General features: G+C 50.8%; 1 protein-coding gene and 1 long non-coding RNA gene across 6 annotated transcripts in view; one reads left to right on the plus strand and one right to left on the minus strand.

Annotated features, from left to right (window-relative positions):
• Nucleotides 1–17,309, minus strand: part of SCNN1A (sodium channel epithelial 1 subunit alpha) — a 32,088-nt gene that overhangs the window by 2,526 nt on the left and 12,253 nt on the right. For all 5 annotated transcript variants that reach the window (XM_058282627.2, XM_071210138.1, XM_071210137.1 and 2 more), the window contains 6 exons: nt 11,315–11,582; nt 9,830–10,020; nt 3,512–3,615; nt 3,068–3,231; nt 2,570–2,668; nt 2,299–2,416 (listed from right to left, as the gene is read on the minus strand). In XM_058282627.2, coding sequence (XP_058138610.1) covers nt 2,299–2,416; nt 2,570–2,668; nt 3,068–3,231; nt 3,512–3,615; nt 9,830–10,020; nt 11,315–11,582 — 944 coding nt within the window. The remainder of the gene's footprint in view (nt 1–2,298; nt 2,417–2,569; nt 2,669–3,067; nt 3,232–3,511; nt 3,616–9,829; nt 10,021–11,314; nt 11,583–17,309) is intronic.
• LOC111766753 (uncharacterized) lies at nt 11,549–15,882 on the plus strand. The gene is made up of 3 exons (XR_009182066.2): nt 11,549–12,021; nt 12,131–12,206; nt 15,740–15,882. It is a non-coding gene; the product is annotated as an uncharacterized lncRNA (long non-coding RNA).

Genomic DNA, 17,309 nt, shown 5'->3' on the forward strand with positions numbered 1-17,309 from the left:
TCCTCTTAGCTCGCAGATCCCTGGACACCCACTGCCCAAGAGCATTATGTTTGTACATGACAGGGTCATTTTGAGTACTAAGCGGCAGCACTGAAAAATGCTAAAGAAATTAAGCCAAATTGAGAATAAAAGAACCCACAGGATATACCTGTGTAAAAATGTGTAGGATGTGGACAAAATTTAAAGGCAAAAGGAAAAATGGGAACAATTGTTGTATAAGAGAAATGGGATTAAACCACAATGAGATACCACTTCACACCCACTAGAATGGCTAGCGTCATAGAGGCAGAGAATAAGTGTTGGCAGGGGTGTGGGCAAATCGGAACCCTCCTACATTGCTGGCAGGGATGTAAAATGGTGCGGCTACTTTGGAAAACAGTCTGGCAATCTCTAAAAAGGTTAAACATAGAGTTACCATGTGACCTAACAATTCCATTCCTAGGCATATACCTGAGAGAAATGAAAATGTGAACACACAAAAACTTGTACATAAATGTCACAGCAGCATTATTCAGGATAGCCAAAAAGTAGAAACCCAAATGGATAAATAAAATGAGGTATACCTATACAATGGAATACTATTCAGCCAGAAAAAAGGAATGGGGTACTGATCCATGCTACAACATGGATGACCCTCAAAAGTATTACGTTAAGTGAAAGAAGCGAGACACAAAAGGAGGAATATTATATGCCTCCCTGTACGTGAAACGTCCAGAATAGGGAGAGCTATAGAAACAGAAAGTAGCTTAGTCATTGGTTGTTGGGGGCTGGGGGCAGGGGGAGGTTGGGGGGTGCCTGCTAATGGCTGCAGGTTTCCTTCTGGGGGTGGTGCAATGTTCTAAAACTGACTGTGGTGATAGATACATAAGTCCCCCACTATACTCAAAACCCTGAACTGTACATTTTAAATGGGTGAATTGTATGCTACAAGAATTGTATCTCAATAAACCTCTTGAAAAGAAGAAGAATGGGATTCTAGACCCTTCCCCTATTTCCCAACTCTAAGTAGGGTTATTTTGTCTTTCTTGCTACTTTTAGTCATTTGAACCTCCTCCTTACATCTCCCCAGTCCAATAGTCCTTCCTTATTTCTGACCCAATCCCTCCATCCACCAATGTTGGGGACCTAAAGTTAGGAAGAACAGCAAGCAGCAAGCCCTTTGCTCCGGAGATACATCCTCAGGAAATCCTTGTTTTCAGCCTCAGATTCCTCGCCCTAGTTGTCACTGCTTCCGGGCAGTCAATGTTTTTTTCCCTGCCTCGGGGCTTCAGTGTGCTCCTCGGAGAAAGGAGAAGGCCAGGTGGACAGCCTCTGACTTCCTCCGCTGCTTCTGAAGTGCTCTGATCCTCCAAGACAAAGAGAGACAGGAAGCCGGAGGCGGCAGCAGAAAGTACAGGCCGGGGGAGCCGGCCCAGCGGAGAGAGTATCGCCAGACAGGACAGTCACCGAGCCCTGGGCCTTCGGGAGGGAGGGAGCGGGGACTCCTCGGGACCTGGAGGGCCCTCCGCACGTCTCCAGCTCCCCCACCGACTCCCTCCACCCCGCCTGGGGGAGGGCCAGGCCTCGGGGAGGCCCGAGGGGCTGCGGGAGGACCGGCCAGCGCAGCGGCCCAGGCCCCGCGGGCTGCGCGCCAGGAACGCAAAGCCCCGAGGAGCTCCGGTCTGCTCTCCCGGGTTTTCCTTTTCTCTCGGCTTCCCAGTACAGGGTTTCCCTGCTGAATAACTCGGCGGAAGGAGAAAGGAAAAGGGATTCATCTGCTCTAGACCAGGACGAGATTCCAGCGCTCTCCCAACCTGATTAATTGTGCCCTCCTATAGAATAAAAAAACACACAGGCGCCTCCGCGTATTTGCTTTATAAATCACCTAACTGTACTACTGAGTGCACACGTCGTAATAAATCATACCTAAAATGGTCGAGAATCAGATGAATGCATAACCTTCTTACTGCACCCCAGGGAGTTGTCTTGGCCTCCCCGGCACCCCGTTTTGCGGACCACCCCCCAAAAGCTGGGTAGGACGGTGGCAATGCGTCCCTGCTCCGCACCCGACGCCTCAGCAGGCGGCGCAGCCCCGGGAATCGCAGGCCCCTTCCGGTGAAGGTTCCCTCACCTGCGCTTCCTTCCTCGTGCTACAAGTTATTTTTAAATGGGGCAATTCCTTTACAAACACACAGAAGCCAGAGCAGATCAAGAGGGAGAGGGAGCGTTAGTGAGGGCCCGTGGGGGGCCGCGGTCTTCCCAGGGGTGCAGGGAAAGCCCGGGGGGCCGGCAGGGAAGTGGGCGCCCCTGGCCGCTCACCCCAGGCGCTGTGCTTCCTGTAGTCACAGTACTCCACCCCTGGGGGCCGCGGGTAGAAGATGTAGGCGCAGCCACACTCCCTGATCATGCTCTCCTGGAAGCAGGAGCGGATGCACACCTGGAGGGGGGAGAGGGGGCTCAGACCCCACCCGCACCGCCTCCCCGGGGAAGGGCAGGGACGGGCTAGCCGCCTCCGCCCTGCGCACTGGCACACGCAGGCACCCTCCATCCTCCACGGGCCCACGAAGGCGGCCTGGGCGATGAGCCTCACCTGCTGCGTGTACTTGGAAGGGTAAAGGTTCTTGACAGGGATGTCACTGCCATTTTGGGTGCAGTCGCCATAGTTGCCCCCGAGTCTGTTCAGGGCTTCCTATGAACCCCCACACCCCAAGAGGTCAGAGGGGAGAGCAAGCGGCCCGGGCCCCTGCCTGGATGCCCCTACCAGGATTCCCTGCCTTCCCTCTGTCCCAGGGCCCAGCTCACACCCTGCCAGCCTCTCCCACCTGCCCCACCATCTCAACCCCGCCCAGCATCCCCCAACACCCATGCCAGGGCTCCCTTCAAGGACACTGGGCCCAAAGCATCCTAAACATCCCCCGACCCCCTTTGCATCCCCCTCCCACCCAAAGCCCACTCCCAGGGCCTCGGTTCCCAAGGCCCGCTCTGCCAGCCCGGCACCCCTGATTTCCGCTCCCCAAGACTTCCAAGTGCTCAGAGCCCGACCGACACCCGCCTCTCGCCAGCCAGGGCTCCCCGTCGGCCTGCTTGCCTTCCTCATGCTGATGGACGTCTCCACCCCGGGCCGCAGATTAAAGCCGCCGTCGTCCATGAAGGCCGGCTCGCTCTGCCCGTGCACCATGACCCTGGCGCCGGGCACGGTGGACAGCAGCGGGATGAAGTCTTTCTGCTCTGTGCGCAGCAACAGGGACAGACCTGGAGTGCCAGGGGAGAAGAATCAGAGGACAGAACCCACCCACCCACCCTGCCCAGGCCAGGAAGATCCGCACGTGGACTTGGCAACCCCTGAGCCGGGTTCCCGGCAGGATGGGCGGAGGCAAGACTTCCGTCGTGTCTGGACTGTTCTATGGGGCGCCCATGGGGAGAAAGCACAGGGAAGAACCCTTCCAGGATGGAGATGGGCAGATTATGGGGATACACTCCAGGTGAGGGAAACTGGGGAGATGAAGGGCGGCAGGAAGGGGGAGTCTCTCACCATTGTTGATACCAGGCAGGGACGACATCCAGAGGTTGGAGTTGTTCTTGTCATTGAAAGTGTAGCAGTTCCCATACATGGGGTGGTGGAAGTGAGAGTAATTCCTGGTATGGAGAGAGAGAGCAGGGTCAGAGAGGAAAGCCCAAGGGATCAGAGGAAGCAAGGAGATGAGGCAGAGGAAAATACCCACTCCCTTGAACTCCCATAGTAGAGGTGCCTTCCAGGGCCATTGTTTCCTGATCACCTACTATGTGCCAGCACAACGCTGGGAGCCTGTTAAGGCATCATCCCCACATCACAGAAGAGGAAGCTAAGGACCAGGAAGGTCAAATGGCTGACCGAACGTCACACAATCAGTGGTGATGAGTCAGGGACTTAAACCCTCCTCCTACCAGGCCACCTGCCCTCGCTAGCCTTGCTTTACATGCTGCCTTATGAACTCTCTTGGGCACATTATGGAACCTCTTGCAGTGTCTTGGTTCCCCAGTTGAACCGTGAGCCCTCTGAGGACAGGAGCCACATCCTGTGCACCTCTGTATCCTCTCAGTCCCCTCTCAGCTAATTGCACAGTTCTCGACCTATAGGAGATCATTAATTTGTCCAATGAGTGAATGAATGAATGAGATGGAGAGATGGAGAGGAACAGGGTCACAGGAGAGAGGGAGGCCAGTGGAGAGCATGGAGCTATGGGGAGGAAGCTCAGATCCCAGGGCAAGAATTAGACAAAGCATCTTCCCGTGGCCTCTTGCATCAGCATGTCTCAAACTGCTGCAGCCAAAGCTGGACTTTGAGAGTTGGAGAATAGAGAGAAAGGGATCATAGAGGCAATATTGCTGCAGTAGGAAGATTCGTCAGCAGATCACAAATTCCGAACCAGGGAAGCTGTGTGGGGTTGTAGTAGGCCGGAACCCACATGGAACAGAAGGATCTGTGTTCAAAGAGGGACCTGCCATCTTGGAGCTGGCGATGGGAGCAGGGAGAAGGAGACAGGGCTGTGGTCAGTGACCACCAGGGGAGGAATGAAGAGGCTATAGGAGGGAGGAGACTGGCCAGAGACAAGGAGTGGGGAAACTTGGTTCAGCTGTAGAGGCTTGAGCAAGCCATATTTTTCTAAGCCCATTTTACTTATCTGCACAATGAGGAGGGACATGGCCGTTTATAGATGATCTAGAGTATCCCATTGCCTGTGAGGTGTGAAATCCCATGGCACATCCTAGGAAGTGCTAAGAAGACAGCATTATTGGGTTCAGAGAGTGACCAAAGAAGAAGATACAGAAGACCAGAGGCCAGACTTGAAGGGTCCAAGAGCTCTGCTGAAGGGGACATCAGACAAGTAAATGTTGTGCACACACCATGGACAGTAGGCAGCAATTGGGAGCAACAGATTACATGGATCTTAAAAATAGAGAGTTGGGAAGCAGATGTGACTCAAGAGATTGAGCTCCTGCCTACCACATGGGAGGTCCTTGGTTCAATTCCCAGTGCCTCCTAAAGAAGACAGGGAGCTGGCACAACAGGCAGGTGTGGCAAGCTGATGCAACAAGGTAACACAACAAGAGACACAAGAAGAAAAAATGTAATGAGAGACACAGCAAAGGGAGTAGAAGTTCCCAGAGCCTCCTAAAGAAGACAAGCAAGACAGCAAGCTGACGCAACGGGCAGGCACAGCAAGCTGACGTAACATGATGATGTAACAAGAGGCACAAGAAAAAAAAACATAAGAGACACAACAAAGCAGGGAACAGAAGTGGCTCAACCGATTAGGTGTCTCCCTCCCACATTGGAGGTCCCAGGTTTGGTTGCCGGTGCCTCCTAAAAAGAAACAAGGAAGACGAAGGGACACAGCAAATGCAAACAGCAAGGGGGTGGGAAGAAATAAATAAAATCTTAAAATACATGCGGTCACCCCTCAGGCTGAAGTGTAGTTTGCTGGCCTGGCGAGGGGAGCGGCCGCGGTAGGCCTAATTCCGCTGCCCCCATAAAAGGGTGGTTGGTCGGGCCCACCGCCACCCCTGAAGGAAGCTCGGCATAGGCACAGAGCGCCCTCAGGTCTCCCCTTCTCGGCAGCCATGCTTCCGCAGCCGCCCCTCCTCCCAGATGGCGCCACCCAATGCCTTGTGGGGCGGCACCCTTCTTCTTTCTCCCTGCACAGGCGCAGGGCAGAAAATTCCAGTCTGCCCTTTTCCCCTCCCCCGACAGCAGCAACAGCCAGGTGTGGGCGGAAAAATCCAGTCTGCCCTTCCCCCCCCCCACAGCAGCAACAGCCAGGCGTGGGCAGGAAACTCAAGTCTGCCCTCCACCCCAGCAACAGCAGCCACCAATCCCTAAACCCTGCCCCTTCCCCCAGCAACAGCGACAGCCAATCCCTAACCACCACCCCTCCCCCATCCGGTACCGCCCACTGACCTTTCGCCGGCAACCAATCAGAACAGGGCGTGGCTTCGACCAATCAGCCTTCCCCAGCCCCTATAAAACTGTTGCCTCTCCCTCAGTAAAGAGGACTTGCGTGTTTACGTTGTCTCCGCGGTAGTTTTTCTGCCGTTCGCCCTCCAGTCCTGAGAGCCCCCGACAAGGGCCTGGCCTCCCTTGTCCCCAGTTCGTCGCCGGCTTCTCTGGGCGACCCCTTCGTCACCTGCTTCTCCGGGCGACCCCTTCGTCACCGGCTTCGCCGGGCGACCCCGTCAGCCGAACCGTGCAACCCCTGTGAGACCGATCCCTCATCTGCTGCCAGACCGACCCCTTGTCCCAAGCGGGACCGACCCCTCGTCCGCAGCCAGACCCCACCTCTACTGACCGAGCAAGCCGCCGCAAATACATATTTAGAGAGAGAGTTTAGTGAAAAAAGTAAGTGGCACAATGATATGTTACACCATGCCATTTAGGTAAATTAAAACACATTTTGCAAAAACACATATAAGGAGATACATATTAAGTACATTAATATAGTTGCTGTGAGCGAATAACGTGATGGCTAAGGACACAGACTCCAGAACTAAACTACAGTATTTGACAAGTATTAGCTATGGAACCAAGCAAGTTACTTAAGCTCTTCATCTCAATTTCCTCATCTGTAAAACAGGGATAATAAGAGTACCTATATTGTGAGGATTAAATTACACTTGGAACAGTGCCTAGGGCATAGTGAGAGCTATAGAAATTGATTATTAAGTTTATAGGGAGATGCTAGGATGGCTAAAATAAAAAAGAGGGACGTGGACTTGGCCCAATGGATAGGGCGTCCGCCTACCACATGGGAGGTCCACAGTTCAAACCCTGTGTTTCCTTGACCCATGTGGAGCTGGTCCATGTGCAGTGCTGATGTGTGCAAGGAGTGCCGAGCCACGCAGGGATGTCCCCTGTGTAGGGGAGCCCCACGCGCAAGGAGTGCGCCCCATAAGGAGAGCTGCCCAGTACGAAAGAAAGTGCAGCCTGCCCAGGAATGGTGCTGCACACACGGAGAGCTGACACAGCAAGATGATGCAACAAAAAGAAACACAGATTCCCTGTGCCGCTGATAAGGATAGAAGCGGTCACAGAAGAACACACAGCGAATGGGGGGGGGCACCGATAAATCTTAAAAAATAAAATAAAAGAATAAAATAAAATAAAATAAAAAAGACCTGCAATAGCAAGCGGTGGCGAGGCTATGAAGAAATTGAGCACTCCTATACTGCTGGTGGGAATGTACAATGACGCAGCAGTCACTTCAGAAAACAGTTTGGCAGTTCCTCAAAATGTTAAACGTAAAATTACCATATGACTCAGACATTCCATTCCCAGGTAGAACTCAAGAAAATAAAGGCTTATGTCTACACAAAAACTTATACATGAATGTTCATAACAGAATTATTCAAAAAAGCCAAGAAGGGAAAACAACCCAAATTCCTATCAGTTAAGGACTGGATTCTCAAAGTGTGCTATATCCGTACAATGGCATATTTCTTCAGCTATACAAAAGCAGTGAGGCCCTGAGCCGTGCTCAGCAGGCAGGACCCCTGAAAACCTGCCAAGTGGAGGAAGCCAGGGACAGAAGGCCCCACGGTGTGGGACCCCGACCCCTACAAGTGAAATGTCCCGAACAGGCACATCCATAAAGACAGAAAGTAAGCCGGGGGCTTCCAGGGCTGGGAGGGGGGTGAAAATGGGGAGTAGGGGTTCTTTTAGGGATGATGAAAATGTTCTAAAATCAGCCGGCGGTGATGGTTGCACAACTCAGTGAATATTTACCAAAACTGCCTTAAACTTCCCTTGAGCCTGACTAAACTCTAGCTAGCTTTTCCCAAACACCAATTAAAATGATCTCCCTCTCACCCCGGTCTTTACAATATACAAGCCCCTGAAAGGCTCCTAAATGGGGGGTTCCTTATCTCCTTCCTTCCTCCAGGCTCTTCAGACCCCAGGTGGCCTAATTACTTGCAAAGGAAAACATTCCAAACCCAGCGTCCTAACTGCAACCTCAGCGAATCCCTACCCACCGAGTGATCACCAGCCACCAGCCTCCAGGCCACTCCCAGCTCTTAAAAAGCTGGCTGTCCTTGGTTTGGAAGGAGTGGTGTTCTGGTCTCTCCCCCCACCGTGGTAGCTGTGAATAAAAGCATCCTCGCCTGTTTCATATTGTCCCCTGCAGTTTTTTCTTTGGCAATATACTAGAGACCACGAAATCGCACACATTAAAAGGGTACATGTTGTGGTATGTGAATCATATCTCAATAAAGCTGTTGTTTAAAAAAAAGATTACAGGGAGGGGGGAAAGGCATAGAGATGGAGGGGAGGGGGAGATGATGAGAAGGCCACGCTTAAGAGCTTTGACTTGCTTCTGAAGAACGTGGAAGGATTTTAAACAGGACAAAATGGATCAGAACAGTGCACTATAAAGCTTCCTGTGGTTGCAGAAAAATGGAAGGATTTAGAGAAAGAAAGACAAATGGGGTGGGTGGGTGAGTTAGAATAATGGCCCTGAGTTAGGGAAGCGACCTGAGTTAGGGAAATGTCAAAGATGAACCACGGACTTCCCGTTGATGGGGAGGACGTGAGCAAAGGAAAGGCAGAACGGAGGATGGAGGTGAAAACAGATGAGTTCCGTGGGTGGGAAGGTGAGAATTAGACTCCAATGGCGGAAGTGGGCTGAGCCAGGCTCAGGTGCGGCTGCTGTGCCACTCCCCAGCTGGCAGCTTCTGTCCTCAAACAAACGCAAAGACGAGAGACAGGAACAAAAGCCGTGTCCTGGGCAGAGTGTGTGCAGAAGTAAGTGATGCCTGTCCCTGCTGCCATGGCCCAGCGACATGGGAGGGCAGGACAGGCAGAGGCAGGGAGCTGGTCCCGGAAAGTGAGGCACAGAAGTCAGGAGAGGAATGGGGGTGGGAGGGGACCAGGGCTGCGGCAGGGGGCCTCCCTCAGCCCCAGGGTCTCGAGCTTGGAGCTGCCGTGACCTCTGCGAAGGCGTCAGGAGAGGAGCCTTGACAGAAAGCGCAGGGCGGGCAGCGTGCTGAGCCCGGCAGACCCCGTGTCCTGGGCAAGCCACCCCACCCCTGAGGACGCTGTGATGACACCCAGCATTTGGAAAAGGCTTCCTGTCTTACAAAGTGCCCTCACGTTTATCTCCTGGAGTTGGTATAAATTCTGAGCTGGGTGTGGCCATCGGTTTCTTTATCACCTGAGTAAAATAGTGCCAAGAGGGCAATGGTTATTTCTTTTTCTTTTTTCTGATGTATCCCAAGGTCCTAGAATAGCAAATAGCCCAGACGTTCAACACTATTTGTTGACTAAACAGTGAATGAGCCTCCTTTTTTGTTTCCCCCATTTTTTTAAATAAAGGAACTGAGGCTCTGAGAAGTGAGGTGACATGCCCCAAGTCACCTAGTCAGGAAGTGACAGAGCCAGAGCTGCAATGGAGTGTTGGTCCCTCCACCCAGGGCTACTCCCGCCACACCTCTACTGCCAGCTCCTCTGAGAACGGGGAGTTATGGGACCAGATTACCTCCCAGGTCCTTTCCAGCTTTGATGCTGGGAAAAAGTCGCAGACAGAGACTGGCAATAGCGCTTCCAGCCCTTGGGGCTAAAATCAGAACCAAGCCCCAACTTTCCCAGTGCACCCACACGAGGCTGCCTCACCCAACCCCAGCCCTGAAAGGAGGGCAAAGGGCTGCAGGATGACATCACCAAGCACAGGTGTGAACCCGAGGTCAGTGCTTCCTCCCTCTTGGTCACAGGCATTTATTTAATCAACAAGCATTTCCGGGTTCCCGCCCATGCCCAGCCCCAGGCTGACCCCCGCAGAGACACCCCAGGGGGAGCCCAAGCCAGGCCCGGAGGACTCACGCCTGGGTGCAGGAGGCCTGGTTGAAGCGACAGGCGAAGATGAAGTTGCCCAGCGTGTCCTTCTCCAGGGCCGGGGAGGTGTCCGGCAGTCGGGCCAGGATGTTGATGTAGTGGAAGCGGTACCACTCCCGCACCGCGTCCACCCCCGATGAGTATGTCTGGTAGAAGCAGTCGGATTTGTTCTGGTTGCACTGGACACACAGACCAGAGGCTCAGAGCCAAGGTCAAGGAGTGAGAGGTCTGGGGTCCCCAGGACTGACAGAGAGGGGTGGGGTGGGGGCAGGAGTGGGGAAAAAAGAGGAAACACCCGAGAAGGGAGGAAGGCGGGAGAGTGGCAGGCAGGCAGCTGTGCACAGACGCGCTCGCCATCCCCCTGCCTCTGCAGGGCGCAGGGCAAGGCTTGTCCCCACTCCACTGATGGCAGGTCAGTGCCAGCAGAAGGGCTGGCACTAGGACTTCGGTCCCCTGGCCCATCTCCCTGGGGCAGGGGGAAAGCCCCCTCTCGCCTTCTCTCTGCTCCTTTCCCATTTCCTCTCTTATTCTCCCTTTTACTTTTTTTCTTCATTTTTTTTTTTTTAAGATTTATTTTTATTTATTTAATTCCCCTCCCCTCCCCCGGTTGTCTGTTTTCTGTGTCTTTTTGTTGCGTCGTGTTTCTTTGTCTGTTTCTTTGTCCGCTTCTGTTGTAGTCAGTGGCTCGGGAAGTGTGGGCGGCGCCATTCCTGGACAGGCTGCTCCCTCCTTCGCGCTGGGCGGCTCTCCTTACGGGTGCACTCCTTGCGCGTGGGGCTCCCCTACGCGGGGGACACCCTTGCGTGGCAGGGCACTCCTTGCGCGCATCAGCACTGCGCATGGCCAGCTCCACACGGGTTAAGGAGGCCCGGGGCTTGAACCGCGGACCTCCCATGTGGTAGACGGATGCCCTAACCACTGGGCCAAAGTCCGTTTCCCTTTTTCTTCATTTTTTAAATCTTTTTTTTTTTTTTTAAAGATACATAGATCACACAAAAAACCTTTTACCTTTTATCTACTTTTTTTAATTCTTCCTTTGGACTGTCTCTTAGGCTGTCCAAACCCCAGTTCCCCATCATAGTGGGAGGCCCACAGGTTCCCACCCGTGGGGGCGGAATTCAGAAAGTGCATTTTCCACAGATTTCACTCCGCACAGCTTAAACGCTCTCACGTGGGCCCCCAGCGAGGAGACACCACCCCCCACAGCAGGCGCACAGGGAGATATTTTATTTATTATTGTTTTGGGTGTGGTTTGGTTTTGTTAGTTTTTGGGGTTTGTGGCTTTTTTGCCAGCAAGCCCACGAGGCCCCGCCTTACTAGCCAGTGGGGGCGGGGTCAGTAAAGGGGGCGGGGTTATGAAGAGCGATGTCTACGGAGTGGGTGGGGCCAGGCGGGCCACGGCGCGTGGGTGGGGCTTGGCCGTCTGGCTGGGGGCGGGGCTTCGGGGGCGGGGCTTCGGGGGCGGGGCCTCACCAGCTGGAAGCCGATCATCCAGTCTTTCCTGTTCACCTGCGGGTTGTTGTCCCGCATGCTGGAGGTCGCGCTGCGGGCTTTGCGGACCCCGTGGGGCGTCGGGGAGCCTGGCAGGCGCTGCAGGGGGTGTGGCAGGGTCCCGGCGAGGTCCCGTCGGCTGCGGCGGTGCTCCACGAGGGTTTTGGAGGAGTTGTATTTGTACAGATCGAAGAGCGTCTGCTCGGTGATGCGGTCCAGCTCCTCCAGCTCCTCTTTAATTTCGGTGTACCTGGAGGGGGCCATGAGAAAAGGGTCGGAGGAGGGGGCGGCCTCACGCGAATCTCCAGCCCCTCCGGGCCTCAGTTTCCTCCTCTGTAACCCGTGAGTTTCATTCACCCCGGAGAGTGAGAGAGGGCGCTGGAGCCTGCTGGGGCTCGCTCGGGGGTCTCCAGAGCTATCCCGGGGGAGTGAGGGCGAGATTGGCGAACAGGTGTGCCTGCAGGGGGACGTGGAAGCGACTGCGAACCCCCGAGGTGACGGAGTTTATTGAAGGAGAGGCGGAAGGCGCTGTCCGTGGGGCGCTCTCCTCCCACTCGCCCGCGCCTGAAAGACAACCTAGATCTTGCCTGCGCTTTCCCAAAGCAGGAGAGCCGGGGGGGCCCTGGCCCGGCCCAGACACTTCTACAGACCGCTGCGATGCTCTGATCTGCCCGCCCTGAACCCGTCAGGTGAGGGTGCGTGCCCACCCCACTCCACCCCGCAGGCATCCAGGTTTAATGAGCTGGGGGTGGGGACCAAACACCGTAAATTAAACACATCCTCTCTTTTTCAATATAGGCCCTATTACCATCTCCATCATGGAAGTTGAGACTGGCAGTGCCTTAGACATGGAATCTACCAAATTCCACAACTAGTAAGTGAATTAAGCGAGATCACAAGACGCAAGACCTATTTACAAAAACTAATTGTATTTCTATATACTAGCAACAAAAAATAGGAAAATGAAATCACAAAGGCAATTCCATTTAAAATAGTATAAACCCCAAATACCTAGGAATAAATCTAGCAAAAGATGCCCAAAAACATTATATATCCTACCGTAACCCACTGAATGTACTGGGGGAGAATGTGAACTACAGGGTAAACTATTATCCATGTGGTGCAGCAGTGTTCCAAAGTGTGTTCACCGAGTGCGATGAGTGTGCCACAATGATGGGGAAGGTTGTTGGTGTGGGAGGAGTGGGGTGGGGAGTATAGGAGAACCTCTTATATTTTTTAATGTAACTTTTTTTTGTGATGTATCTTCAAAAAAATACAATTTACAAAAATGATGTGGTGGGGGTGGGGAGTGGGTCATATGGAAACCTCTTATGTTTTTTTTAACATAACATTCTATGTGATCTGTTAACTTTAATTTAAAAAAGCGTTTAAAAAAAAATATGCCCAAGACCTCTACTGAAAACTGTAAAGCATGGCTGAAAGAAATAAAAAAGACCAGGATAAATAAATATACATGGTCACCGATCAGAAGACTAATAGTCAAGACGTCTCCCCAAATTGGTCTTTAGATGCAACACAATCCCTACCAAAATTTCAGCAGACATTTTTAAAGAAATCGACAAGCTGATTCTAAGATTTATTTGGAAATTCAAAGGATCTAGAATGGCCAATTTTTTTTTTTTTTAAGAAGAGCCAAGTTAGAGGATTTACTCCATCTGACTTACTATAAAGTCACAGTAACCAATGCAGTGTAGTACTTGCAAAAGAATAGACAATAGATGAATGGAACAGAATAGAATCCAGAAATAAACTCACACACATATAGTCAATTGATTTTTTACCAAATGCACCAATTAAATGAGAAAAAGAAAAAAAAATTTTACAGATAGTGCTGTAACAACCAGATACTGTATGGGGAAAAACTGAACCTGGACCTCTATCTGACTCCATGCACAAAAATTAATTTTAAGTGGATCATATACCTACCTAAATGTAAAACTCAGAACCATAAAGATCCTTGAAGAAAGCTTAGAAGTTATCTTCCTGACTTTGGGATAAACAAAGATATCTTGGACAGAGACAAAAAGCACAAACCATAAGAGAAAAAAAATTGATAAATTAAACTTCATCAAAATTAAAGATTTGTGCATTTAGAAAATGATTATTAGGCAAACCACTGAATAAGAAAAAAATATCTAACAAAGGACTGATCCTGAAATATAAAGAACTACAAATCAATAATAAAAAGGCAAACCATTTTAAAAATATGCAAAAAAAAGACATATGATTGGTTACTAAGCACTTTTCATGATACTCAGCAGCATAACTAGTCCTCAGGGAAATGCAAATTAAAACAATAATAAGGTACCATTTCACACCCATTAGAGTGCTAAAACCAGAAAGACTGACAATGGTCTTTTGTTGCCCAAAAATGTATGTGAAAATGTAAAGCAAATGGGTATCTCCTAAACTGCTGGTGAAAGTATAAAATGGTATAATTATTTTGGCGAACTATTTGGCAGTTTCTTATAAGGTTAAACACACACCTAACTCAGCAATAAAAAGACAACCCCATTAAAACATGGGCAAAAGACCTGAATAGACATTTCTCCAAAGAGAAAATACAAATGGCTGAAAAACATGAAAAGATGTTCAATATCATTAGCTATTAGGGAAATGCAAATAAAAAACACAATGAATAGCATTTCACACCCACTATAATGGCCTCTATTAAAAAACAACAACAGGAGAGAACCAGCAAGATGGTGGCAGAGTAAGGAGCTCCTAGAGTCAGCTCCTGCTACAAGGCAGTTAGTAAACACCCAGAGCTCTCTGGAGCTACCTGAGCACCTGTTTGGGCACTCCAGGAGGCCAGAAGGGCATCCTGCAACATCCTTGAGGGAGTGGAAGGAGAAGACTGCCCATCTGCAGAGAAGACTCGTAAGTAGAGCGCTCCACACCACAGAGGCCGGTGCCCATCCTCCACTGGAGGCACAAGCTGCCCCGGGAACTGTTCCACAGCTGGAATTGAAAGCTCCACTTCCCAAAAACAGGGCAGGAAGAGACGGTTGGGCACCAATTTCAGCTACTGATGAGTAAATTGAGTGGGCTAAAGTACAATCCTGAGAACAACTAAAGTTTGAACCTGTCCAAGACAGAAAGAAGCCAGTAGCCACCATCTTAACTCTGCACCTGGCACAAGGGGAGTGGGGCGGACTGAAAATCCCAGTGCTGGTGGGGACAGGCTTCTTTCCATCAAGATCAGATGGCAGCTCTAGCCTAGGCCCCAGTGCCACCTCCAGCAGGGAGGAAGCTGCGGGGACCTGCGCCAACCTCTCTGGGAAATTACCGGCCAAGCGGCGGAGGCTGGTGATTGTCCTACTCTGGTAGAACAAGCCACCCCAGGAGCTATTCTGTGGCTGGAATTGGAAGCTTCATTTCCCAAAAATGGGAGGAGTGGACAGTTGGCTTCCGATTTCAGCTACTGATTAGTAGACTCGGCTGGCTAAGATATAACCCTGGGAACAGCTGGGGTGTGAAACAGCCCAAGCAGGAAAGAGGCCAGGGCGCCATTTTGACTCTACCCCCAGCCTGAGGGGAAGCCAGGCTGACTGAAAATCACGGTGACAATAGGAACTGGTTTCTTTCACCCAGATAGGCCTGCAGCCCTAGACTAGGCTTCAGCCCCACCTCTGACAGGGAGAAGGCTGGCGGGCCCTGCACCACCCTATCCAGGTAACTGCAGGTAACTTTGGCTGGCACACAGTGAAAATTGGAAGTCTACCAGGGCAATTGCGGTCATCTTGGACTCACATGGCATAGACTGCTGCCCAGACCTGCAGTTCCATCCCCGCCCAAGGCAGGGGTGAAAGGGGCATGAAGCTTCATCAGTCTCTCTAGGCAACTTGAGTCTAGGCCTACATGACTTGGATTATTCCACACACCTGTGTCTGTCCTTACCCCTGGCAAAGGAGAAAGGTGGAAGAAGTTTTATTGGTCCCTGATGCAATGAGGGCAGCTTGAGCCTCCACAGCTTATAGGTCCAACAACATGCTTGGCTCCTACTGCACAACCAGCAAGGGAGAAAGGGCATGAAGCCCTAAACTAAAGAGAAAAACTGCACCCAGAATAAATACTTTAGTAAGTCAGATGCCAAGACACCAACAAAAAATTATAATCCACACCCAAGAAACAGGAAGCTATGGCACAGTTAAAGGAACAAGAGAAGCCTCCAGATGACGTAAAGGAGTTGAGACAAGTAATCACAGATATTCAAACAAATCTCCTTAATAAATTCAATGAGATGGCTAAAGTGATTAAGGGTATTAAGACAACACTGGATGAGCACAAAGAAAAATTTGAAAGCATACATAGAAAAATAGCAAATCTTATGAGAATGAAAAGTGCAATAAATGAAATTTTTAAAACATTGAAAATATTTAATAGCAGATTTGAGAAGGCAGAAGAAAGTCTTGGTGAGCTTGAAGAAATGGCCTCTGAAAGTGAACATACATCCTGGCCAGTGGTGCTCTGTTGTGGTCCCTAGGGGAGCAGCGACAGTCTCCCAGGTACAGTGGCGGGGACCGGGAGGTACAGGGGCTCAACAGTGAGCCCCTGATGCTAATGACTATGCTTGTGAGCTGATAAACCTAAAATAAGAACAAGGCCTAGAGCAACATTGTGCCTCGGAATTCCCTCATGTCAGCCTTCATGTTACTCAAATGTGGCCAGTCTCGAAGCCAAACTCAGCATGTAAATGCAATGCCTTCCCCCCAGCGTGGGACATGACACCCGGGGATGAGCCTCCCTGGCAACGAGGGACCACTATCAACTACCAACTGATGATGCAACTGGAAAATGACCTTATACGGAAGGTTCAATGCGGATCGGCAGAATATCCATGTCTACATAAAATACCATGACTTTAAAATGCTGTTTGACCTAAAGTAAGGGGGAAATGGAAAGAAGAAATGAGTTTATATGGCTACGAGTTTCTAAAAAAGAGTCTGAAGGCTGGCAGAAGGATTGCCCTCATGCACAACTGAGCAGAGTCAGAGAGACAGATAAAGCAGATACAACCCCCAGATATTGGTTCCTGTGAGGGCTAAAGAGACCCAAGGGAGTTATGGTCATGGCCAATGGGGTTAACTACCAGGGCAGATGGCCCCTCTTTGGAAATGGTGTTTATGTGTGATGAATCTGGACTCAGATGGGATCTCCCTTCATAAGACTTTCATGCTAATGTGCTGGAGGTGCAGTTAATGTTGGGGTTTAAGATATATTTAGGGGATTTGAATCTCTGGACTGACAATGTGATAGCCAGGTCCTGAGCCTCAACAGACTCCAGCACCTACAATCTGATCTATTGGACTTACCACACTCAGCTAAGATGGAGTTGAAGAAGGACAACCACCACACCATGGAGCCTAGAGTGATTACAACTGAAAATGGGAGGATTGCATCCAGCATCCATGTGGAATCTGAGCCTCCTCTTGACATAGAGGTGCAATGGACACAACCAATCCAATGTCCACATAGAAGAGGTGGCATTGGATTGGGAAAAGTGGACATGGTGGACGATGGGTATGGGGAAAGGCAGGAAGAGATGAGAGGTGGAGGCGTCTTTGGGACATGGAGCTGCCCTGGATGGTGCTTCAGAGGTAATCACCGGACATTGTAAATCCTCACAGGGCCCACTGGATGGAATGGAGGAGAGTATGGGCCATGATGTGGACCATTGACTATGAGGTGCAGAGGTACCCAAAGATGTACTTACCAAATCCAATGGATGTGTCATGATGATGGGAACGAGTGTTGTTGGGGGGGGGAGAGGGGGGGTGGGGGGTGGGGCTGAATGGGACCTCACATATATATTTTTAATGTAATATTATTACAAAGTCAATAAAAAGAAAAAAGAAAGTGAACATACAAAAGAACAGATGAAGAAAAGAATGGAAAAAATTGAACAAGTTCTCAGGGAACTAAATGACAGCAGAAGGCATGCAAACATACATGT

This window comes from Dasypus novemcinctus, chromosome 20 (genome assembly GCF_030445035.2).
Source record: "Dasypus novemcinctus isolate mDasNov1 chromosome 20, mDasNov1.1.hap2, whole genome shotgun sequence".
Classification (NCBI taxonomy): Eukaryota; Metazoa; Chordata; class Mammalia; order Cingulata; family Dasypodidae; genus Dasypus; species Dasypus novemcinctus.